Source organism: Erinaceus europaeus, chromosome X (assembly GCF_950295315.1).
Source record: "Erinaceus europaeus chromosome X, mEriEur2.1, whole genome shotgun sequence".
Lineage (NCBI taxonomy): Eukaryota > Metazoa > Chordata > Mammalia > Eulipotyphla > Erinaceidae > Erinaceus > Erinaceus europaeus.
The window spans coordinates 60,714,877-60,741,553 of NC_080185.1; the positions used below are offsets into that span (position 1 = coordinate 60,714,877).

Consider the following 26,677-nt stretch of genomic DNA (forward strand, 5'->3'; position numbering starts at 1 on the left):
ACAGAACTTTGGTGGTGGGTGCCATGTGGAACTATATCCTGTAATCTTACAATAGTATAAATCACTATTAATGACTAATAAAAACATCTTTTTAAAAGCGCATTAGATTTACTAGGGGCTGTATAGAAGGGCTACTGGGAATTGCCTGCTAATGGGTACAGACTTGTATATTGAGAGTTTAGAGGGTAGTAAAAATTTTCTGGAATTAGATAACTGTGATGGTTGCACAACATTGTGACTATATTGGAGACCACTGAATAACACATTTAAATTTTATAAATCAGTAGCTAGCAGAGAGCATGTTCTCTCCACAAAACATCATTCTAAAAATGTTTAAATAAAAGAGTATCAGCTGGATGCCTTTAGGCAAGTCACTTCTCTGTGACTCAATAACATCTGTAAAACGAAGTTAATGGCAGAAACTTTCTCCATATGGTTGTTCTGAGGATTAAATGCATGTATTGGCATGTAGAGAGTGCTTTGAATGGTAATGGGCACTTAGTAAAAATAAGCTAAAGAGTAAATGTTATGAACATTTTAATTAATCTTCACAATAACCTCATGCATTTTTTTCTGCCTACAGGGTTATCGCTGCTTGTGGAAGCCACTTTCCTTCCTTTCTTTCTTCCTTCCTTTCTCTCTCTCTCCCTTTCTCTCTCTCTCTCTCTCTTCCTTCCTTCTTCAGGCCTGCTTCACCACTTGTGAAACGAACCCCTCCCAACACCCATCCTTCCCTCTCCTCCCCCCCCCACAGCCCCCCACCCCACACCCGGTGAGCATGGGTGGAGAGGCGGGGCCTCCAACTCGATCCTTGAGCTTGTCCTTGTGCTTCATACTATGTGCATTTAACCCAGTACACCACTGCCTCCGCCCCTGTTAAGTCCATTTTACAGATGAAAAATAAAGTACAAGGAGAATAAGCAACTCACCAGGTTAATTAGCTAACAATCAACAAGCTAAGCTAGGACTCAGTCACCATCTGTTTTCAGAGTTCTTACTCCCATTACTGTTACGCCCTATCTCACATAAGTTTGGTATGTCATTGTATTTCATATGTTTTCACATAGAATGAAAAGTAGATCGTATTGCAGGTTTTCAAAAGTGTATCAACTTAACTGAATATATTAAGTAAAAACTGTTTGGGCTGGGTGGTTGCACACCTCATTGAGCTCACACGTTAAAATGCTCAAGGACCCAGGTTCCAGTCCCCAGTCCCCACCTATGGTGGGAAAGCTTCCCAAGTGGTGAAGCAGTGCTTCAGGAGTCTCTCTCTCTTTCTCTCTCTTTATTTCTCTCTCTCTCTCTCTCTCTCTCTCCCTCCCTCTCCCTCTCCTTCTCTCCCTCTCTCTCTCTCCCTTGCCTCTCAATTCCTGGCTGTGTCTATTCAATAAATAAATCAAGATTAAATAATTTTTTTAAAATGTCACAATTGATAATCAGGTATGGTAAAATTTGCATAGGGGCACAAAAATTACAAGCTTTAGAAAACATTGCAAAGGGGCCAGGTTTTGACACACCTAGTTGAACACACATGTTATAATGTGCAAAGACGGAGTTTGAGCCCCTAGCCCCCCACCTGCAGGGGCAAAACTTTGAGAGTGGTGAAGCAGTGCTACAGGTGTTTCTCTGCCTCTCTCCTTCTCTATCACCCTCTTTCCTCTCAATATCTGTCTGGCTCTATCTCATAAATAAATAAATAAAAATATTAAAAAGAAAACATTGGAGAACATGGCCTAGGAAGTGGGCAGTAGATAAATCATTAAAAGTTTTTTTTAATAATAAATAAAAAATGAGGCAGGAGGTGGCACACCTGGATAAGCACACACTTTACAGTGTGAAAGGACCCAGGTTCAAGCCCCTGGTCCCCATCTGCAGGGGAAAGCCTCATGAGTGGTGAAAAGGGGTTGCAGGTGTGTCTCTGTCTCTTTATCTCCCCTTCCCTCTCAATTTCTCTCTGGCTTTGTCCAAAAATAAATAAATAAATAAATAAATAAATAAATAAATGGAAAAAGATAAAACACTGAACTTTAGTCATGAGGTCCTGAGTTTTATCACCAGCATCACATGTGGCAAAGTAAAGTTCTGGTTCTCTCTCACTTTAATTAAAAAATCTCTCAAGAAAAAAGAGAGAGAGAAAGAAGAAGGAGAAAGAGAAAAAGAGAGAGGATGAAGAGGAAATGGAGGAAAGAAAACATTGGGGTATATACAAAATACTTTTATGCCTGAGGTTCTGAACTCTGGGGTTCAGTGTCCAGCACCATTGTAAACCACACCTGAGCAGTGCTCTGGTAAAGAATAAAGAAAAAGGGAGTCAGGCAGTAGAGCAAAGGGTTAAGTGCACGTGGCGCCAAATGCAAGGACCAGCATAAGGGTCCCAGTTGGAGCCCCTGGCTCCCCACCTGCAGGGGAGTCACTTCATAGGCAGTGAAGCCGGTCTGCAGGTGTCTGTTTTTCTCCCCCCTCTGTCTTCCCCTCCTTTCTCTACTTCTCTCTATCCTATCCAACGATGACATCTGCAACAACAACAATAATAACTACAATAACAATAAAAAACAGCAAGGTCAACAAAAGGGGAAATAAATATTTAAAATATTAAAGGTAAGAAAAAAGAAAAAATGTTAAGCAATGGTGAGGTGGTATTGGACTCTCAAACATGAGGTCCTGAATTCAATAGCTAGAATAACAAATGCCAGAGTGATGTTTTGGTTCTCTCTTCCTCTTTCCTAAATAAATAAGGATATCTTAGTTTTTATTATTATTTTATGCCACCAGAGTTATTGTTATGGCTTAGTGCCTACACTATGAATCCACTGCTCCTGATAGCCATAATATCTCTCTCTGTCTCTCTCTCTCTCCCTCCCTCTCTCCCTCTCTTTTATTTAAAAGAACAAGAAGAAATTGAGAAGAAGAAGAAGAAGAAGAAGAAGAAGAAGAAGAAGAAGAAGAAGAAGAAGAAGAAGAAGAAGAAGAAGAAGGAGAAGAAGAAGAAGAAGAGGAAGAAGAAGAAGAAGAAGAGGAAGAAGAAGAAAGATAGGAAGCTAGGAAATGGAGCCCATGTATAGGCAATTGTACTGTGAACTATTAACCTCCAAATAAAATGGGGGGACAGGAAGGCAGAAGAGAAATACCTGCAGCTTTGCTTCACTTGTGAAGCTTCTCTCCTGCAGGTGTGTACCAGGGGCTTAAACCTGGAACCTGGATCCTTGTGCATAGTAACATGAGCACTCACCAGTGTGCACCACTGCCTGGTCCTTTGAATTTTTTTATTGGGGAGGGGAATGCAGTTGTTGGTATATGTGTAAAATTTCTCAATTTTCATGGAAGAACTGCTGCAGCTTATAATGGAAAGATTGGGAATCCAAAACTCTGATGATGGGAACAGTGTGGGGCTGTACCACTGTTGTCTAGTAATTTTGAAAATCAATATTAAATCACTAATAAAAATAAAAATTAAATTTCTCAGTTTTCTGAAAAACACTCTTTCCCCCAGCCTAAGCCTTCCTCCAACATCATGAACCAGGACCTGAAATCTTCCCTGATCCCTGCCCACCCACCCCCAGAGTTCTTTACTGTGGTGCAATACACTAAAACCAGTCCAAGTTCCACTCTGTACTTCCCCTTTCTGTTATTGTTTCTTAACTTCTGTGCATGAATGTGATCATTACATAGCCATCCTTTTCTTTTTGGCTTATCTCCATTAATATGATCCCTTCAAGCTCTACCCAAGATGAGGTGAATAAAGTGAATTAATCTTTCTTAATAGCTAAGTAGTATTTCATTTGTATATATACTACAACCTACTGAGCCACTCATCTGTTGTTGGACACCTAGGTTGCTTCCAGGTTTTAGTTATTACAAATTGAATTACTATAAACATAGGCATACAGAGATCTTTTTTGGATGGGTGTATTTTATTCCTTGGGATGTTGGTTTTGTTTTTTGTTTTTTAAGGAAAACAATGGAATAAACCATAGATGTGACAATACACCCAAGCTGTTAGCAAGTACTAGTAGGCTAATGCACACCATGATTAAAAGCTAGATGACTCTTATATGTAATAGTTCATCCCATGTCAAAATGTCCCCCTCCAATTTAGCTAAAAAATAAAAAGAAATTAGGAAGGAAGGAAGGAAGGAAGGAAGGGAGGGAGGAAGGAAGGAAAGAAAGGTGAGTGGAAGCCTAAAATAATACACAATAATCAGCCTAGAGAGAAATTATCCTGATTCAAGTCAGAAAGGTGTGTACCGGTGGCTTATTTTACTTTCTTTTTTCTTACTCTCTCTCTCTCTCTCTCTCTCTTAGATAGAGAAAAATTGAGAGGTAAGTGAAGGGGTGGCGGCACTTGTAGCAATGCTTGACTATTCATAAAGTTTCTTCCTGCAGGCAAGGACCGAGAGCTTGAACCTGGGTCCTTACACATGGTAACATATGGTAATGTGTGCACTCTGTCACGCATACCACTGCCCATTCAGCCTCTAGGAATTTCATTATACACAGTAGCTTCAGTTTCCATTGCACTTTTAAGAGCCCATGGAACTTTTAAAATACATATACATATATATATATATATATATATGTATATATATGTATATATATATATACTAAAATATTTTAAAGAGAAAAAGAAAAGTTAGAAAACCTGTGTGCATCATTATCATACGCAGCTGTAAAATATAATTTAAAAATTGGGACCGGGCGATAGCGCAGTAGGTTAAGCACACATGGCGCCAAGCTCAAGGGCCAGAGTAAGGATCCCGGTTGGAGACCCGGGCTCCACGCCTGCAGGGGTGGTCGCTTCACAGGCAGTGAAGCAGGTCTGCAGGTGTCAATCTTTCTCTCCCCCTCTGTCCTCCCCTCTTCTCTTGATTTCTCTCTGTCCTATCCAACAACAATAACAATAATAATAACAATGATAAACAGCACGGGCAACAAAAGGGGGCAAAGTATCCTCCAGGAACAGTGGCTTCGTAGTGCAGGCACCGAGCCCCAGCAATAACCCTGGAGGCAAAAAAATAATTATATATATATATATATATATAATTTTAAAAATCCATATCAAAAATGAAATATATGTATTACATCCCAGATTCTACAGCTATCCCCTGCTCTTCATAATTTTGTGTTATGCCATTTCACTTTTACTAAAGACCCATATTAGCATCTGACTTTGCTAACTAAAAAAAACCCAAGCAGGATTCCCACCCATACGACAAAAAGTGAAAAAGCAAAGACAGGGTTCACTCAGTGTTTGTTCTGCTTGGAACCACTGTAAAGGTATTGGGAACCCCAAACTTTGAGAGTAGTACAGCCAAGTTCCTTTTCTGGAAACTCTATAGGCTGTGGATTTGTCATAGAATTTCTGTTTTCTACATTTCTGTGTGATTTCAAATTTTATATTTTATTTGGTGTTATTTAGTAGGTATTTTTTTCCTGAGGGTGAGGGGCACTACATGCTTAGAAAATCTTCATATAATTTGTGATTGCTTCTTTGTTTTACATCATTTCAGTTTACAAAGGTTTTTTCATAGATATGTCCTACTTTTGTTTACTTATTTATTTATAGAGCCTAGGCCTTGGGTACACGATTTCACTATTCCCAGGCTAATTTTTCTTAAAAATCTATTTTTGTTTATTTATTTATCCATGAAGAATTATAGATGGAGAGAGAGAAGGAACCAGATATCGCTCTGGTACATGTGTGTTGGGGATTGAACTAGGGACTTCATACATAAGAGTCCAGTGCTTTACCCACTGTGCCACCTCCCAGACCACCCAGACAACCTATTTCAATCAGAGAGACAGAATAAAAAATAACACAGCACTGGAGCTTCCCCCTCTGCAGGTGTGATAAGGCAGCAACAATACCCTGTAAATTACCTCTCTGACCCTGCTGGTCTACTTTAGAAAAGTAGGGAAATAAAACATATTTTAAGAGGCCAGGCGGCGGCGCACGGAGAGTTAAGCCCACAGTTCGAAGCGCAAAGACCTGCGCAAGGATCGGGTTCAAGCTGCCAAACAGCCGGCTCCCCACCTGCGGGGGGGGGGGGGGGGGTGGAGGGGGTTCGTTTCACAAGCGGTGAAGCAAGTCTTGCAGATGTCTATCTCTATCCCTTTCTATCTCCTCCTCCCCTCTCAACATCTCTGTCCTATCCAATAAAAAATGAAAAAAAAAGAAAGTTAAAAAAAACATTTTAAATAGAAAAAGAAAAGTTAGAAAACCTGTGTTCATAATTATAACTACACAGCTATAAAATATAATTTAAAAATCCATGGTGATAGCCCCTAAGTAGGCAAAAATGCCTAGAACCCACAAAAAGTCATAATATGACCCTGACAATAGGCTGGGTCTTATTACCACACAGACTGAGAACCCCAGAACTCCTGGTTCCAAAACCTCTGACTTAGTGATATTCAGCTGAGGTCATGGTTCAAGGCGAAAGTTTCTAATCGGTGTAGGAGTAGGGGGACTTTTTAAGACTCTGCCTAATGGCCTTCTACACTAAATTACCACCCTTTTCTCCACTTTTGTAGAGATTGCACCATTATCTCAACTTTTGAAATGAGACAGCAGTGATATGGTGAAAATTTCAGAGACTCTCTAGTCAAACTTGCTTGTATTATCACAGACAAGCTGTCTGGCTTCCCTTGAATTCAGTTTTCTATTAAAAAAAAAAGTAGAGGTAGAGAATCATAATAACGATGGTATGAAGGCAAAATCAGCATATGAACAATGCCAAGTATAGGACTACTAAAATGTATTCTTGTGAGGTGGGGTATGAACATGAAATAGCTCAGTCCATAAAGCTCACACTCACTATACACAATGGCTAGGTTCAAGTCCAGTGTAAAATCCCACCACCACAAAAGGGAAGTTCACCTGCAGTGGAATAGTGTTGTGGTGTTTCTCTCTTCCCCTCTGTTTCTCACCCTCAGAGAGAGAGAGATAGAGAGAGACAGAGAGAGAGAGAGGAAGGGAGAGAGAGAAAGAGAGAGAGACTGGGAAGGTGGAACCCTGTGGGCATGAAGCCACAGCGAAAACCTGGAGGTTAAGGGGGAAAAAAAAAAGGTGGGGGATAGTCTTGCAATATGAATGACATTAACATATACCGGATCATTTGCAAAAAACTCTCTGGAAAACGACCATAAAGCCTTCATTTTTTTTTCTTCCAGGGTCGCTGTTACTCAGTGCTGGCATTACAAATCCATTGCTCCTGATGGACTTTTTTTTTTAATAGGAGAGCGAGAGAGGAGAGACACCAGCAGATCTGCTTCTCCACTTGTGGAGTGCCCCCCCAACCCGCAGATGGTGCATCCTTGAATTTTAAATGGTTCAGTCCTCTTATAATTTGAAATATTGTTGTGGGGGGAGGGGACAAATATCGTCTGCAGTCTGGTAGGTTAGTTCAAGAAAAAGGGAGGGAAAGGAGAGGAAGTGGTAATGGGGAAGGCGGGAACTCTTTCCAGGTCTACAGTACTTGTCCTGGGAATAAGAACCGCGCTTTCTGGCATGGCTAGAAGCGGGCGGTTACTGAAAAAATGTAACAAACATGCACACTGAAACTTGCATGCACCATTGCTGTAAGAGATCCTTGCAACGCAGGCATTTTGGGGTGCACTAACAGGTTTTTGCATTTTTGGATGCACTTAACAAGTTTCTCCACTTGTATTTTGACTTGGGAATCACTGCTAAAATTCTGAGGTTCTTGGAGCTTTCTCAAGAGGTGCATAGGGTTTCTCGCAAGCTGTGCCTGAACTTCAGACTGCTCGGCAAACTCTTACTCCCAAAAACGCACAGGAGATTATGATTTCCAAAACTTAGCACAATTTGACTCCTCCTGAAATCACTGTCTCTTAATTCCTACCCAGAATTTGAGAACAGAACCAGTCCTGTTCATTAATCACCAACTTCAGCACAGCAGAGTCTTACTTACATCCCAGTGCAGGATAAATTTACAACTTTTCTTGAGCCTGCTTGAGCACAACACTTCTCCCAGCCCTATCTCCCCTTATTCTCATTTGGGGGTGCAAGATACAACGCGCCATTCTCAGGCTATGAAACACTGAGGCGCGGTGTAGAGGACAAGTCTACAAACATTTCTCCATGAGCTCCTGGACCTCGTGTGGTTTTACACCTCCCCCCTCATACAGCCAATATAGTTTTCACAGCCCAACATAACCCCCTCCTCCAATAAGACACACTGTGGCAACTGGGAACTATATGTCCAGATGCAAGGTGGAGTCACCCTGCCCCCACACGTGCACATCGCCTTCCAATATCACCATTGCACACACACCCCGGAGTTAATTTATGCGCCCTTGCCATAGGCGCCCCCATTAGGTCCCACCCACATCATACATCCAACCGACGAAAGAGCGCGTACACTTTGAACCAACGGAAGTCCAAGACCCTATATATAAGGCGCACACGTTCCAGAAGACGCCAGAGGAGATCCCGCCAACTGAACTAGCTGAAATAGTTGAACTCGCTCTGTTGGCCCCAGTTCCAACCTCAACTCAGAGATCGCTATGGACCCCAATGCAGAAATGCTAGAGTTCATCGACAGCATTCAGAACATGGAGCCTTTTCCCAACTTTGGCCACCTGGGAATGGACGAGGACACGAAGGAGCTACATGGTCAGTATCTAGATGGGGACAGGTGCCTAGTGGAACTGCAGGAGAGGGACTTTTCCTGGGAGGGGCTGGGGGGGGGGGTAGACTGAACGCTGCGCCGCCATAGCCGCGGCTTTTCTGGTGCAGCAGCCAACCTCCTCCAGCCCATCCCCGTGGACTCCAAAGCCCAGCTTTTTCTCTCTTGCTTTTCTTCTTCCCCAGACGAATTGCCTACCGTGACCTCCATGGTTGATGTGGGAGTAGATGCCGGGTGTCGGGAGTTCAAAACTGAGCAGGAAACCGCAGAGGTCGATCCGTTTGTCGAAGAAGAGTTCCTCTCCTTGAATTACGAATTCCCTGAGGAAGGTAGCGGCATCCAGGAGCCGCCACCGCTGGATCTCCTGCCCGAGCTGGAGCCCCAATCGGAGACCCAGCCGGAGTCCCAGCTGGAGCCCCAGCCCGAGATCCAGCCGGAGTCCCAGCCGGAACCCCAGCCTGAGTCTGAGCTGGAGCCCCAGCCGGAGCCCCAGCCGGAGCCCCAGCCAGAGCCCCAGCCGGAGCCCCAGCCGGAGCCCCAGCCGGAGCCCCAGCCGGAGCCCCAGCAGGGGGAGCTGGCCCCCGCGGCGGCTGCTGAGGGGCCACAGCTCGCCGACAGAACTCGGCGTCGCTATCGCACCAATTTCACTCCGTGGCAGCTGCAGGAACTAGAGAACATTTTCCGTCGTTTGCAATACCCCGACGTGTTCGCTCGGTGAGTGGCTCGAGCTACGGAAGCACGATTCGGGGGGGGGGGGGGAATGGGGGCGGGAGCCGATTTAGGCTTCCCCCCCCCCGCGGATTTTTTCCCTCCTTTTCATAGCAAAAAGCCACTGGGGAGGAGGCTCCTGAAAGCGGGTTCGCTCTCGCTCGCTGAGTTCGGAGCAATGCCTGTAAGACTTGTGAGGCAGGACTAGGGTGAAGCACGTTAAGTTTATATAAAATGTTGGTGATTTTTTTTTTTGGCATTTGTTTTTTCTATATTTTGAATACTGCATTAAAATACTTATCTTGCTCACACAAGTTTTTTTTTTTTTTTTTTCCCTCCCCGAGGCCTTTTAAGTTTTGCCCTCGACTTAGTACCTAGCTTTGGCGCTTCTTTCAGCCCTGCCACTTGGAACATTGCTTTCAAAAGGCAGAATTTCGGCTTGCCTTCTCTGAGCCCTTGTGGCGCCTGTACTCACAGGGTTGTGAACAAGGGTGCAGGTCTAGTTTGGCCTAGCAGAAATGGGGGACCAGTACGAATCGATATGAGATTTAAGGGTGCCTTTCTGGTTGCCTGTGATCAGCTTCAGCAGGAGATCCAGCCAAAGAGAAAAAAAAAAAGTAATAATTTCCCTTGAGCGCTTGGCTGATGTGGAGTTTCTGCCTCAAAACACTACTTTAAATGTGTTTTGGCATTTTACTTGTTTTCACGGAGGGACCTCCCAAGAAAAGACCTCTAGAAAAAAGAAATCTGCTTTTCCACAAACAGAATAATTGATTAAGCCATATTCTACTAACAGGCTCACTACCGGAGAATATATATAGCCCCCCCTTTTTTTCTTTTTTTTCCATTTGTTTCGGGAACTTTCACATATGTTCAGTTTCCTATCTTGTTTAGCAGATAAGTTAATCAGGAGGAAATCATTTCTATAACAAGCTTCAAGATATATTACAGAAAACTGAACTGGGGTGGGGGGCATACTGTGTACGATATATTTCAGTTAATGTACTACTCCAAATACTGAATATTTGCTATTTTTATCCCCCTCAGAGAAGCAATTGCAAGACACCTGGATGTGGCTCAAGCCAGAGTGCAGGTCAGTAAGTCTTTTATTTATCTATCTAGCTATTTATATAAATGTAAAATAATCTTTTAAAAAATAATAGTCCAACATCTTGCTTTAGTCACATCTTTTTTTAAAAACTGTGTCATAAACTTTATTTTTAATTATCTTTTTTTATTTGATAGAGACAGCCAGAAATTGAGAGGAGGTGGGATAGAGAAGGAAAGAGACAGTGAAACATCTGCAGACTTGCTTCACTGCTCCTGAAGTTTTCCCCCTAAAGGTGGGGGCCGGGGGCTTGAACCTAGGTCCTAGCACACTGTAGCATGTGCTCTCAACCAGGTGCACCACCACACAGACTCTAAAATAATCTTATTAATGATTTAATAGTGGTCCACAGGATTATAAGATTATGAGGTGTAGTTCCATATTGCACCCACAACCAAGGTTCTGTGCCTTGTATGCATAACCTTCATAGGTCTCACAGTCTTAGAGATAGACAATTTGGATGTTTTTTTTTTTCCCCAAGCTCCTAGAATTCCATTACCTATATTCCACATATGAGTGGGATATATGTAGATATCTTTTACCTCCTCACTTACTTCACCAAACAGAATCACCTACAGCTCCATCCACTGTGTCCCAAAAGGTAGTAAATATTTTATTTATTTATTTATTTATTTATTCAGATACTGTAATTTATGCAGGGCATGTTTTATTATTTAAGTCATCCTTGATATTAAGGAAAAAAACAACTTTTGGTTCTCAAACAATCCACAAACATAATTCCAGAATTTTCCATCTCCCTATATTGAGAATCCTTTCAGTGGTTCCTTCACAGAACCTTGGGGTTTTTGATGGAGCAGAGATTTTTTTTTTTAATTTATAAAAAGGAGACATTGACAAAACCATAGGATAAGAAGGGTACAACTCTACACAATTCCCACCATCAGAACTCCACATCTCATTCCCTCCCCTGATAGCTTTCCTATTCTTTATCCCTCTGGAAGTTATTTATTTTTATTATTTTGAATTTTTTATATATTTTTAATTTTATTTTAATATAGACTATATACTTTTATATATATTTATAAATATATGCCTATTTATAAATATATATTTTTTCATATGGGTGTTGTTGGGGCTCAATCCTACTTGCATAGGATTCAGATCAATGCACAGAAGAACTAAGTTAGAAGAAAGCTCAACTGTACTAAATTACTTAAAATATTTTAAATCTGGTAGAAGTTATTGGCTAAATCATTAAATACATAAATACTTACACTTTGGAATGAGGAAGTAATTCAAACAGAGAACACAAAACATAAATGATAAATGTCTAGCTGAGGTGTGACTTAGGGGTAGCTTAAAAGTTCAGGTGCCTGGTTCTCTGACTTTTTAAGTGTTTTGTAAAGCAGTGTTGAGGGTGGCAGCCTCTGACTTTAGATTTTATAAGTTGATGTCAACCTGAAAACATTGCTAAAATATCACAGTTGTGGTCTCAATGGAGGAAGGTTTGCAAAATTGTGTAAAAAAAAAAGCCAAAAAGAAAATAATAAATTTTGATAAAATCCTACTGAAATAAGAATGCCAATAAGTTAGAAATGCATCTGTGCATCTAAATATCTGCATTTCAGATGTCTCATAAATTCAATTTGATAAAATCACCAAGTGTACACATAAGTATTCTGTAGGGGTTATTTTTTATCTAGCATTTTCCTTTTGGAATAATATTAATTCAAAAAGATGTTTTTTTCTGGAATCTGACTATAAGGTGCTCTCACTTCAAGTCAGATTCTAACCAATGTCAATTTAAAATTCATTTTTATTTGCTCAGATAGTGATTACTGTCACAATGTGAGTTTATAGAAAATAAAAATAATAACAGAATATAGTTATCATCTGGTATAAGTATAAATAAAATATTAAAAATTTAGATTTAAAATATGTTTTCATGTACATAGGTCCCAGGATCACAAGTGACTATTTAAGGTTATAGATAATACCACAGTAATTCCAGAGAAAATATTTATTTTCTGACATAAAATATAAAATAAAATACAAATTTTAAATATATCATATTAAAATGTTATATATATATATATATATATATATATATATGCTGAAATTGTGCTGCCTCTCTATTAATGGTGTACAGAATAGCAAGTCACTAATACCAAAGGCTGCACTAAGAAGTCAGATCTGGTCTCAGGTAGGGATGGTGAGATCTCTAACTTGTTAGGTATGCAAACTAAATCCAAAGAAAAGGGAAAGCATGGTTTGTTAAGCTGTTTTCTCTCCACTTTGGTTTTATAGTTCCATCAAATGACTTCTAAAGGGTAAATCAGCCCCAAAACACAAATTGTGTAAGATATATTGTTCTGCTATATTCCTAAATTTTATAGAATGAATTTCTCCCAAAAAATTTAGCACATGCTCCTCCCTCTTTTGAAAATACAGTAGGCCTGTTCAGTGAAATCAGAGTTGGGAATATAAGCCTAATATATATCCATTCCAAAATAAACCAGATATAGCCCTCTGTAATGTTCAGGGCGATTTAACCACAGGTTCTTCTCAGGCCCCCTAAAAATTATCTCTATTATACAGATCTTCAGATTATATATTCATATACTAATAAAAAAGCAAAAATCTGTGAGTCGGGCGGTAGCGCTGTGGGTTAAGCACACGTGGCGCGAAGCGCAAGGACCTGCTTAAGAAACCCAGTTCGAGCCGCTCACTGGGGAGTCTCTTCACAGACTGTGAAGCAGGTCTGCGGTGTCTATCTTTCTCTCACCCTCTCTGTCTTCCCCTCCTCTCTCCATTTCTCTCTGTCCTATCTAATAACAGCGACATCAAGAACAACAGTAATAAAAACTGCAAAAACAATTAAAAAAAAAACAAGGGCAACAAAAGGGAAAATAAGTAAATATTTAAAAAGCTAAAATACTAAAATGGAGGGAGAGAAGGTTGTTTTAGGTACTTAAAATATGTAGTTTGAGAATTTCCAGAAAAACTGAATATAGTGAATAACTCATTAATGAATTAAAAGAGCTGGAAACTCTGACAGGTTTTTTTTTTTTTTTTTTGCTTGTTTATTTGTTGATAGTTAGCAGGTTTTTAAGGGGGAAACTCTTTTGTGACCTTTACCCTCACAATATTGTTGAACATATTCCTAAAATGTGTAGTTGGAATTTTGTGATTTAGGAACAACTGAGGAGTGCTGAGGTTGTGGTCTGCTTGTTAAGGAATACAGCTCATAGGGCCAAGGATACCTCATAATCCCAGGTCACAGCAGTTTCTGCCCAGGATCATGAAACCATTGACAGAACCAAATAAGCTGACCTTGGCCTGAGCCTGTAAAGGTTTTGGAGCATGCAATTCTGGTAGTGGTGGCATAGGGTACCCAATCTGTCCTCTGGGGAAAAGGATTTTAAGAGTTTGGTGAGTCTGGATTCAATTAAGATAAAATTTTTAAATTTAAAAGTTAAAATATTAAGACAACGGTCAGAGCTGAAGAAATTCACATAGCCCAGCAAGACAAGCTGTAAAGTCCCTGGAACCACACGATCAGGATTCCCTTGACATTGTACCTAATGCTCTCCTTAAACATCATTGAAGGAAACCTGCCTAAAAGTGTACCTTATGCGTGTTTATTAGTTACTTCCAACTGAAAATGCCTTTTTCATCTAGTCTGGTTTCCCTCAATATGACTAATCAACCACACATTTTTTATCTGTTTCATTTTGTTTTGTTTTTCAAGCTCAGTTTTCTCCTAAACCAGGTTGACAAGGCAGTAGTGAGAAGAGGGCAGAGGTAGCTAGAATGCTGGTGATTTAACATTTATTTACCCTGCTACCAGTCATGAGCATTAACAGCAGGTATCCAGTGCAATTGATCACTGAGACTTGCATCAAAGACCTGAAATAAAACATACGGAATACTAACATTGGGAGAGAGGCAAAGCAATGCCCCAAGGGTCGGACTAGGCATGGCTGACTAGTGTCACTTTTTTCAAGGAGTAAAGAGGTATATTATTCATTTTCCTAATATACTTTAGCAATAAGGAAATAGTTTCTTCTGCTGAAATTGAAAATCCCAGTGGCAGTGTTGCATGGTTTTTTTTGGTTTGTTTTTATAACAGCCATTCAGTATACAAAGCCATTTCATTTTTTTCATTTCATTTTTTCCTCTGATTAAAGGTTTGGTTTCAGAACAGAAGGGCCAAGTGGAGGAGACATCAGAGAGCTATGATGCTAAGAAACATGGCTCCTGTCGCTCTGCATCCCCGTATGCGTGTAGTCTTTGATGGGCCTTACAATGGAGTCCCTGTTTTAGAGCCTGCCTGGAGATATGTTCCTCTGGTGCCACCACAAGTCCTGCCACCTATGCCACCTATGATGCCACCTATGATGCCTGTGCCACCTCCATTACCTATGCCTCACTATGGTCTGGCCCCTGTAGGCATGGCCTGGGCCCCTGTCATCAATGGTCATTACATGGGTCACCTTTATTGAAGTATGTTCAGTATTCATTACAATTTTTCCAAAGTGTTTTTTTTTTTTGCCATAGCATACTTTTTTTGTATACTCTGTTAAGAATAGTTTGTTAAATGTCTGTTAAATGAATTATGCAAATGGCCAAAAACAGTGCCTGTTGTTTCTGTAAGGCACACTATTATTTTCAATAAAGTTGTAAGTTCTCATATACTGATTTTGAGTGTCAGATGGGATGAGAAGGGTATAAATAGAAATTGTGGGAGTCGGGTAGCACAGTGGGTTAAGCACATGTGGCAAGAATTGCACAAGGACCAGCCTAAGGATCCGGTTGGGGTCCTCGGCTCCCCACCTGCGGGGGAGTCGCTCACAAGCGGTGAAGCAGGTCTGCAGGTGTCTATCTTTCTCTCCCCTTCTCTGTCTTCCCCCTCTCTCTCCACTTCTCTCTGTTCTATCCAACAACGACAACATCAACAACAATAATAACTACAACAAGGGCAACAAAAAGGGAATAAATGAATATTAAAAATTTTTAAATTAATTAAATTAAAAAAAAGAAATTGCCAGGAAAATGCCATTCAAATCCTAGAGACCTCCTTTTGTAAGATTATAGCTCCAAGATGCCATCAATAAACCACAAACAGCACAAAGTTTTTCAAGTGTCCTTTGCAATTCACACTGACCATATTCTTCCACTTGTCTCCTGCCTTCCTCAGCCACAAAATGCCCTGTTTAGAGCATATATGTGTTTTCAGGTAGTGCTATGTTCAATTTATGCCAAAGGACTCAACAGCTATGGATCCTTAATGAAACAGGGTTTAAAGGGAAGGTTTGCAGCCAAACATCAATCTGATAATCTCCTAATCCTGCTCACAACTCTTTCGTAAAGCAGATAGCAAATTGAAACTATTCTGGCTCAAAGGAGACACAAGATCAGAATGAGGATCTTTGTTTTCTCTCCCCCCTATCCTGCCCCAAGGCAAAGATAATGCTTGTTCTGGTTTCCCCAGCTCTGAAATAGATATTCATAATTACAAGTGCAGTATAACAGCCTCAACATCTGAGGCCTAGTCCCCTGAACAAGTTCCAGAATAAGTAGTAATTTAAAAAAATCTCATTTGTTTTGTTCACTGATTTCTTACATTAAAATTGCCAAGATAAAAAGGGGGAGTGGGGAAAGATACAAGGCCCTCACTACTTTGAAAACATTGTTTGTTTAGTAAAACATTTGCCTTTGTTTTTTGGTTTTTTTTTTTCCTCCTCCAGGGTTATTGCTGGGCTCGGTGCCTGCACCATGAATCCACCGCTCCTGGAGGCCACTTTTCCCCCTTTTGTTGCCCTTGTTGTAGCTTCGTTGTGGTTATTATTATTATTGCCCTTGTTGACGCAATTCGTTGTTGGATAGGACAGAGAGAAATGGAGAGAGGAGGGGAAGACAGAGAAGGGGAGAGAAAGATAGACACCTGCAGACCTGCTTCACTGCCTGTGAAGCGACTCCCCTGCAGGTGGGGAGCCGGGGGCTCGAACCGGGATCCTTTCGCCGGTTCCTGCGCTTTGCACCACATGCGCTTAACCCACTGTGCCACCGCCCGACCCCCCTTGCCTTTGGTTTTTAACAACATTCAATCATTCTGTGAACAGTCATGCTATGAAATGGTTGCAGTGACTGCTGAAAAGGGTATTAGTGACATCAGAAATTAATCTTACACAACATTTTCTCTACATAAACAACATATTTTTTATCTTGGGCTGACTGGAAGAAGCAAAAAAAAGGACTAGACTGGTTCTTTAAGAAACATTTTGGGTCCTGGTGCATCATAGTGGAAAGGACCTAAGTTGGGGGTGAAAATGCTTCGCAGACACCTATCACGGGGAAATGAGAAATTGTACCCATGTGTCAATAATTATATTCTAATCACCCACTAACCCCTCAATAAAGTTAAAAGATGTGTGTGTGTGTGTATGTGTGTGTGTGTGTATGTGTTTGTGTGCACATGTGAGGGCACATACATGGGCATGTATGTGTCTCTAAGACTCCAAGGTGCCATATGATTTAAGGAAGGGTGATAGGATGGGTAAATGAACTGAGAAAATATGAAAAATATTTCTGTAGACACTATTCTTTAGAGTATCTAAATGTTTAAAGAAAGGTCTAATAATTTCACAAAGAACATTAGTATTCCTCTGAAAGTGCATTTTCAATATTCCTAAGGAAGAAATCAGAAATCGATTATTGTAACAATTGATTAGGAAATACTTATGAAAAAGTTATATCACTTCACTTTCTCTAATCATTGACACCTCTTTTAACTAGCCAGAATAAATTTAAGCAGAATTTCTACATTTATTTATTTATTTATTTATTTATTTATTTATTTATTTATTTTTATAAAAAGGAAACACTGGCAAAACCACAGGATAAGAGGGATACAACTCCACACAATTTCCACCACCAGAACTCCGTATGCCATCCTCTTCCTTGATAGCTTTCCTATCTTTTAACCCTCTGGGAGTATGAACCAAAGATCATTGTGGGGTGCAGAAGGTGGAAGGTCTGGCTTCTGTAATTGCTTCTCTGCTGAACATGGACATTGACAGGTCAATCCATACTCCCAGCCTGCCTCTCTCTTTCCATAGTGGGGCAGGGTTCTAAAGAATCAGTGCTCCAGGACACATTGGTGGGCTTGTCGTTCCAGGTTAGTCTGGTTTGGCATCATACTAGCATCTGGAACCTGGTGGCTGAAAAGAGAGTTAACATACAAAGCCAAACAAATTGTTCACTAATCATGAACTTAAAGGCTGGAATAGTGCAGATGAAAAGTTGGGGTGGTCTCCATTTTGTAGATAGTTAGTAGGCATATTTTATTCCAAAGACCTTGTGGCTATACTAGTTTTTTTTTCCCTGAGCCTGAAATCTGATATGCAGGTGGATCCAAGTTATTGTCTGGAGATATGATGTCATGGCTGGAAAAAGGACCAGAAAGCTGGATCAGGGGAGAGAGTAGCTCCAAATATGGAAAAGGGGTATAAATATTGTTGACTGTAAACCCCATCAACTTGATGTGATCTGGGGCCCATATTCAGCTTAGGAGCCTATGTGATCTCTGCATCCCTGTAGATCAGAGCTCAAATTCTGTAGTCATGAGTAGGAATGTTCCAAGCTGCCCCAATATCAGGACCCATCTTCCTTAGGTGTAGCGTAGAGTATGTTGTCCAGCCTTTCTTCAGAGGATGGAACATTCTCTACTGTTGTTGATCCAAGTTGAGGGCAAGGTCCTATGGGGGCCTATTTTTTAAATATTTCATTTATTTATTAATGAAAAAGGAGGGAGAGAAAGAACCAGACATCACTCTGGTACATGTGCTGCCAAGGATTGAACTCAGGACTTCATGCTATAGAGTCTGATTCTTTATCTACTACACCATCTTTCCACCACCAGAATTTATACATTTATAACACAAGCAAAAATATCATTCATTTAAGCGGTGTATTTGCAGCAACCCTTCTAAGGACAACATTTATCCCAAGCAGCGTGAGTATTTCTACCAAGCTCCTGCCCTGGAAACTGTACTTTATATCCTTTTTTAAAATCTGTTGTATCATTCCTGCTTTTTACTGTATGTTACTGTAATTTTAGGCTTTATGCACTGTTTGGTGTAGTTGGTTATTTGGGAAGTCTGGGAATTCTGTTTTTTTTTTCATGTAGTATTTTGTGGCACTGTTCTTCATTTATGCCTTCTCAGCTTCTGAAAATTTTCACTCCACTTTCAGAGAGTGGCAGAAACTTATATAATGAAATTAGTTCAATTTTTTATTATTTTTATTTATTTCCTTTTGTTGCCCTTGTTGTTTTATTGTTGTAGTTATTGATGTCGTCATTTTTGGATAGGACAGAGAAATGGAGAGAGGAGGGGAAGACAGAGAGGGGGAGAGAAAGATAGACATCTGCAGACCTGCTACACTGCTTTTGAAGTGACTCCCCTGCAGGTGGGGAGCCGGGGCTTGAACCCGGATCCTTAAGGGTCCTTGCGCTTAGCGCCATGTACACTTAACCCGCTGTGCCACCACCCAGACTCCCCAAATTAGTTCAATTTATATAACTGGTGATAATCAATATACTTACCTGAAATAATAGTCCTTATAAATGAATTTTTTCCTAACAGTTAAAAATACAATTTTCAAGAAAATTATGGGAAGGAATGTTAGCATACCACAACCATAATTTTGGATTTTTTTCTTTCTTTCTATGGTTGCTTTATACTAAAGAACACAGAGCAGGAAACTTTCACAAGAGTAACTTTCATGGTCAAACTGAACGGATCAGGTATAAAGAGCTGGGAGTGAGGGTGAAGAAAGCTTTTCTTGATAAAAATTTGATCTGATTTCAAGCAAGTTTAATCCTAACCTTGGAGATCTAATTTGGAGTATTTGAAAATCAAAGTCCCAGGGGGCTGGGCAATGGCACATCCGGGTAAGCCCACATAGTACTAAGTGCAATGACCCGCTCATGGATCCAGGTTGGAATTCCTGACTCCCCACGTGTTGGGAAGGGGAGCTGTTCACAAGCGGAGAAGCAGGTCTGCAGGTATCTATCTTTCTTTTTGTATCTGCCCTTCTCTCTCAACTTCTCTCTGTCCTATCTAATAAAATGGAAACAAATAAACAAACAAACAAAAAGTTCGCCAGGAGCAGTAAATTTCTAGAATAAAATCTCAACTATCTAGAATAAAAAAACAAGCATGTGGGGCCAGGAAGTTGCACACCTAGTTAAATGTAGATATTACAAAGCGCAACGATCCAAATTAAAGCCCCTGGTTTCTACCAGCAGTGGAAAAGCTTCAGGAGTGATGAAATAAGGCTGCAGGTGTCTCTCTCTCTCTCTTCTCCTTTCTCTATCCAATAATAACTAAATAACATAAAAAATTAAAAAAGAACAAGGAAGAAAAGAACGAAATTGAAAAAAGTCTCAGGGGCTAGGCGGTGGCGCACCTGGTTAAGTGTGCACATTACAGTGCGCAAGGAACCAGGTTCAAGCCCCTGGTCCCCACCGGCAAGGGGACAGCTTCACAAGTGGTGAGGCAGGACTGCAAGTGTCTCTCTGTCTCTTCGCCTCTCTATCTCTCCCTCCCCTCTCAATTTCTCTCTGTCTCTATCCAATAATAAATAAATAAATAAATAAATAAATAAATAAATAAAAAAGAAGTCTCATTTTTTAAGTGAAAGTCACAAGACCACCCTTTTGCCATTTACAATGCTCTGTTTTGTTTTGCCTTCCTTATTGTCAAGAAATGCTGGAGTTTGAACTGAGGGCCTCACATGTTGTGCAAGGCATGTGCTCTACTACTGAGTAACCTCTCAGCCCCTGTAAATAATTATTTAACTAAGAACCCAGGTGTCTCCATTGAGATAAGTACCATTTTTCAAAGGAGAAATATATATATTTGGCATGGTTTTTTTTCTATACATTTTTATTGAATTCCTTCAAATAACTAAAGAAACATGTCATTCAGTATTTGCAAGAACTCACTTTTTCTTTTCTTGGAAGAATTACTGGTTTACACTGGAAAGTAAAATACAGTAGATGGTACATATGTAACATGTCTCAGTTTTCCACATAACACCCTAAACTCCCCACCTAGATCCTCCTCCGACATCATGTTCCAGGCACCAAGGAAGATACCTAAAATATACTTCCCTGCTTCTTTCTACCCTAAGATCCCTGTTCTCATATGCTCTATTCCTACGTTTTGTTTCCTGTTTATTCAATATTTTATCCTGGTTAAGATCTTACAGCCTTTTAGCCACCAAGTTGAGGATACTACTATGATTTCACCCTGACTTCCATGGGCAGACAACCTCACCAATCTGTCCTGGAACATCGCCTCTCCAGAATCCTGCACCACTAGGGAAAGAAAGAAACAAGCTGGGGGAATGAATCAACCTACCAACACCCATTTCAGAGGAGAAGCTATTACAGAAGTCAGGATGCCCATCTTCTGCACCCCATAAAGAATTTTGGCTTATACCCCCAGAGGGGAAGAAATATGAGGGTAAGATGACCAGATAGCTCTGAATTCCAACTCCATTAGTACCTGGAAAGATAACAGATAAAAAAAAAATGGCATTAAGAAGAAGCAACAGGTGTAGGTGTGACTTAGAATGGAAGAGAACGCAAAATCATAGAAAATGGGCAAATATACATAAGTAGAGATAGTTATAGAAATAATAGTCAACCTTTATCTGTGACCTTGGGAGAACCACTGCAACATTTCACCCAGTGGAAGGAATGGTGACACAGAACTCAGGTGGTAGGAATGGTGTGGAATTATACCTCTCTTATCTCATAATTTTGTATATCAATATTAAACAACTAACAAAAATGAAAAAGGGGGTTGGGTGGTGGCACACCTGATTAAACTCACATGTTACAATGCTCAAGGGCATGAGTTCAAGCCCCTGGTCCCCACCTTCATGGAGAAAGCTTCATGAGTGGGGAAGTAGTGTTGGAGGTGTCTCACCCTCTTCACTTTTGATTCCTGACTGTCTCTATCCAATAAATAAATAAAGATAATTTATAAAAAATGAAAAAGGAATTTGCTATACATAACAGAAGGACCCATTTAGCCATGAAGATGCCTGATGTCTACTCTATGTGTTGAATAAACAGCAGAAATACCAATTTATCATGATGTAATATTTTTAATATTTTTATCTTTATTCATTTTTTGTTAGAGACAGAAATTAAGAGAGGAGGGAGAGACAGAAAAGGAAAAAGACAGAGGGACACCTGAAGGCATGCTTCACCACTTGTGAAGCTTTCTCCCTGCAGGTGGGGGTATGGGGCTTGGACCTGGGTCCTTGCAAACTGTAATGTCTGCGATTAACCAGGTGCGCCACCACTGGGCCTCTCATGCTGTGATATGTCTTCCTGACTCATTGCTGGAGTTGAGGTAGGCAAATTCATTAAAGTCATTGTACATCTTCAAAAAGTTTTTCTTTTCTCTCTCCTCATGAATCTGTCAATTTGGTGAGGCCCCACAAGGTGATGGACTTAGATCAAAGAATGTAAAGATATGAGAAAAAGAGAAAATGCAGCCCTATTCCTTTATTTTATGACAGACACTAGGGGTAGAGATACAGGCATACCTCAGAGATATTGCAGACTCAGTGCCACACCACCATTTTATTGCAGTAAAAGAACTATCACAATAAAGAAAGTCACATGAATCTTGTTTTTTTACTGAATACAAATGCAGTGTTTACTCTATACTGCAATCTACCTTGAGTCCAATAGGAATATATATATATATATCCCTTAATTAAATGTGACATATGGACACATTGTGTTGGACAAATGGCACCAACAGACTTGCTTGATGCAGAGTCAGTCACAAATTTTCAGCATTCAAAGAAATGCATTATCTGAGTAGCTCAGTAAAGCCATGTGAAATAAAGTGAGCTATGCCTGTATGAGGGAACTGATTTACATAGTAACATGAGCTCTGCTTTTTTCTTTCTTCTACTCTGTGAAGTCCAGCTGGTCAGATCCATCCTGTTGTATCATACTGGCTACCTCCCAGAGGCCTGCCCCAGCTGCCTGTGTCTTTTTACCACCCAGCTCTCCCCCCTCCACCTGCAACAGCTTGGGAGCACACTCATGGAAATGGTTTTCTTTCTTTCTCCCCCCATGACCCACCACAGACTTATTTTCCACTCCTAACTTCCAAACAACTTTTGCTTCATATTTGTCTCTCTTGTTCAAGGCTAACTGGTCAGAAACTGTTACTTGGTCTCTATTCTGCCTCTTCTTTCACCCTGAATAAAAATTGTATTCTAACTGTGTTATTCTCACAGGGGGCCTAGTTTTGTCTGGATGTGTTTCCAAAGGGCCCAGGTGTATCAATTATGCTGCCATGCCTGTATGTTGCCTCTTCAATCACTTGTGTCCTCTTGTTTGTAAAGCACAACAGAGTGTGCTTTCAGAAGCAGTCTTTTGTATTTCTAGAGTCTAAAAATATTTGCATGTTAATGTTGGGAATCCAAACAATCTCCTTAAGATCTTGCATAGGGATGCATACAGACAATTGGGGGGGGGAGATTTGAAAACTAAATTTACACACTTGTACCTTGGGTCCCTACCCCACAGCATGGCAGTGACATCTCAGAAGGAAAGTGTGTGACATTGATCAAGACAAAATATAAATAACTGAATTTCCAAATGAATACTAATTGCATAATGACAGTTTCCAAACTATTAGCCTAGTTTACAAAAAAAAAAAAGTTAATTCAACACAAGCCCAGAGCTGGCTGTAGCTTATATGTTGTGCTGCCAGTTGGCAGGAATAGCTTTGCAAGGGGATTGGGTGAATTCAGGGTTATTGTAGTAGAAGCACACTCGGGCTTTTGTGAGGAGGGTACAAACTCCATTACTCTCTCTCAAGCCCCTGATGTTCAGTGTTCAAGAGTGGACACCAGGATAGTGCATGCCTCCAGGGGAAGTTGCTTACTTTTCCTAGAGGTAAAATGGCCCAGTGCCCAGTGTTGGGCAAATGCCTTGTGCACCCTTTGAAGGAAGAGTTCAAGACAAGGCAGATGAAGGTGATAAGCTAAGATGAGATGAACCTAGGCTGGTGCATGTTACCTCTAACTAGATAATATTGGGCTCAAGAGAGGGTATGGCTGCACAAAGGTCAATCTTCTCTGTCTGGAGCCAACTTAAATTGCATTAAGTTTAAGTGTATATTTCCTAGAGCAGCAATGCTGCTAATTTATAAAATGAAGAATGATCATGAAAACCCCCGCCAGTTCCAGAGAATACCAAAGTCTCTTCCTTTAAGCTGAGGGTCCCTTGAAGGCCAAAGATGCCATGCCTGGAAGATTGGCATGAAATTATAGGAGTGATTTCTGGTTGTTACCATCCACTTACTATAAGGCCTGTAAACATCTTTTTTATTTACTAAATTAAATTGATGTTGTGTGGAAATACCTCACGGAAATGAGAAAGTGCCAGCTAAGAAGGAAGAGCTGAGGCAAGAGATCATTCTCTTTGGGACATCCTATTTCCCTAATCGGGAGAAAGCATTATACAAACCTCAAATGAATTTCCAAATACAAGTATCTTTATGCAATATTCTTTCTAGACATTTTTGATAGACATAGAAAGAGAGAAGAAGGGAGTTGGGTGGTAGCACAGTGGGTTAAGCTCACGTGGCACGAAGAACAAGGACCTTCTTAAGGATCCCAGTTCGAGCCCCCGGCTCCCCACCTGCAGGGGAGTTGCTTCACAGATGGTGAAGCAGGTCTGTAGGTGTCTATACTTCTCTCCCCCTCTCTGTCTTCCCCTCCTCTCTAGATTTCTCTCTGTCTTATCTAACAACAATGACATCAATAACAACAATAAAAAAGGGAAACAAGAGGGAAAATAAATAAATAAATATTTAAAAAAGAGCCCATGCCAAAGGACAAATTTAAAAAAAAAGAAAGAGAGAAGAAAGGAGAGAGGGGGAGAGAGAAAAAGATCAGGAGCACTTTTCCATTTCTTGTGAAACTCCATCTCCCCCACTGTAGGTTGGGAACCTGGGTTCTCAGGAATGGTAATGTTTGTACTCCACCAGGTGTTCCACAGTCCTGAAGCCCATGCAGCATTCTTAAGAATGTATTTTGGGACTGGGTGGTGATGTACCCAGTAGAGTGCACATGTTACCATATGTAATGATATGGGTTCAATCCCTGAGAACCCACACATAGCAGAGGGAAGCTTCATGAGTGATGGATATTACTGCAGGTGTCTTTCTCTTCCTTTCTACTTTTCTGTTTCTATGAGGGACAAAATAAAGCTATAGAGTAATCATGCTGTTAGAATCCCAGAAATAGGGAGTCAGGCTGTAGGACAGCGGGTTAAACACAGATGGTGCAAAGCACAAGGACTGGTGAAAGGATCCCAGTTCAAGCCCCCGGCTTCCCACCTGCAGAAGAGTCACTTCACAGGCAATGAAGTAGGTCTGCAGGTGTCTATCTTTCTCTCCCCCTCTCTGTTTCGTCTCTTCTCTCCATTTCTCTCTGTCCTATCCAACAATGACAACATCAACAACAATAAAAACTACAGCAATACAGCAACAAGGGCAACAAAAGGAAATAAGTAAATAAATATTTTTTTAAAAAGAATCCCAGAAATAACATTGATGGAATAAAATTAAAAAGTGGTGAAGTTGTTATATCATGGGCCTCCAGAGAGTCTTCATTCAACATCTGAGAAGCCCAGTCAATAATGGCACTTTCTGCTAATCCCCAACACCTCCATCAATTGGAAAGCCCTAGGCTATGAAATTCAAATTAGACAAAGTAGAGTTTGTCACTCAAAACTAGGAAATGTCTCTACTATTTCACACATAATTTTACTTTCAGACAATCATCAGTTTCTTTTTTCTTTTCAACAGAGTACTACTTATCTCTGGTTTATAGTGGTGCAAGGGATTGAACCTGGGACCTTGGAGCCTCAGTCATGAAAGTCTGTTTGCATAACCATTTTGCTATCTATTCCTGCCCCATTAATCAAGTCCTAGAAATATATCAATATCAAATGGCTGGGTAAGGAAAATCTATCCATATGTGCTCAGAGTACACACAATTTTATTTTATTTTATCTTATCATTTTATTTGATTAGTGATTTAATATTGATTTATAAAATTGCGAGATAACAGGCTTTTAATTCCACACCATTCCTACCACCTGAGTTCTGTGTCACCATTCCTTCCACTGGGTGAAATGTTGCAGTGGTTCTCCCAAGGTCACAGATAAAGATTGACTATTATTTCTATAACTATCTCTACTTATGTATATTTGCCCATTTTCTATGATTTTGCATTCTCTTCCATTCTAAGTCACACCTACACCTGTTGCTTCTTCTTAATGTCCTTTTTTTATCTGTTATCTTTCCAGGTACTGATAGAGTTGGAATTCAGAGCTATCTGGTCATCTTACCCTCATATTTCTTTCCCTCTGAGGGTATAAGCCAAAATTCTTTATGGGGTGCAGAAGATGGGCATCCTGACTTCTGTAATTGCTTCTCCTCTGTAAATGGGTGCTGGTAGGTTGATCCATTCCCCCAGCCTGTTTCTGTCTTTCTCTAGTGGTAAAGAACTCTGGAGAGGTGATGTTCCAGGACATATTGGTGAGGTTGTCTGCCCATGGAAGTCAGGGTGAAATCGTAGTAGCATCCTCAGCTTGGTGGCTAAAAGGCTGTAAGATCTTAACCAAGATAAAATATTGAATAAGCAGGGACTAAAATGTAGGAATAGAGCATATGATAAAAGGGATCTTAGGGTGGAAAGAAGCTAGGAAGTATGTTTTAGGTATGTTCCTTGGGGACCAGGACTTTCATAATTTTTGTCTCAGCTTTATAGCTAATGTGTAGGCAGACTAAAAATTTGTCTGGGAAGATGGCTTCAGAGTTGAGAATAGGGATATAAAGCTGAATTATGTCAGAGCGTACCTCCCAAATTTAAAGGAAGTATGTAAATATAATTAACTGTTTGCCCCATCAATCTGACCTACGGCCCATATATACTCACATTTAGCACAGGAGCCTGTATAATGTCTGAGACCTTGTTAAAGCATATTATTTCTGCCTGAGCCTGACATCCAATATGTAGGAATAAAGCCATGGGACCTTTGGAATAGACCTAACTATTTCCAAAATAGAGACCCCAAATCTTCATCTGCAATATTCTAGCCTTTAGGTTCATGATTAATCAACAATTTGTATGG

At 40.4% G+C, this 26,677-nt stretch overlaps 1 protein-coding gene and 1 long non-coding RNA gene across 2 annotated transcripts in view; both read left to right on the plus strand.

Moving 5' to 3' along the window:
• Positions 1–26,677, plus strand: part of LOC132535862 (uncharacterized) — a 794,128-nt gene that overhangs the window by 187,058 nt on the left and 580,393 nt on the right. The gene's annotated exons all lie outside the window — the stretch shown is intronic.
• ESX1 (ESX homeobox 1) lies at positions 8,520–15,057 on the plus strand. Its single transcript, XM_060183410.1, has 4 exons — positions 8,520–8,635; positions 8,834–9,362; positions 10,404–10,449; positions 14,616–15,057. The coding sequence occupies exons 1-4, from the start codon at positions 8,527–8,529 to the stop codon at positions 14,928–14,930; spliced, it is 999 nt and encodes a 332-aa protein (XP_060039393.1). The 5' UTR covers positions 8,520–8,526; the 3' UTR covers positions 14,931–15,057.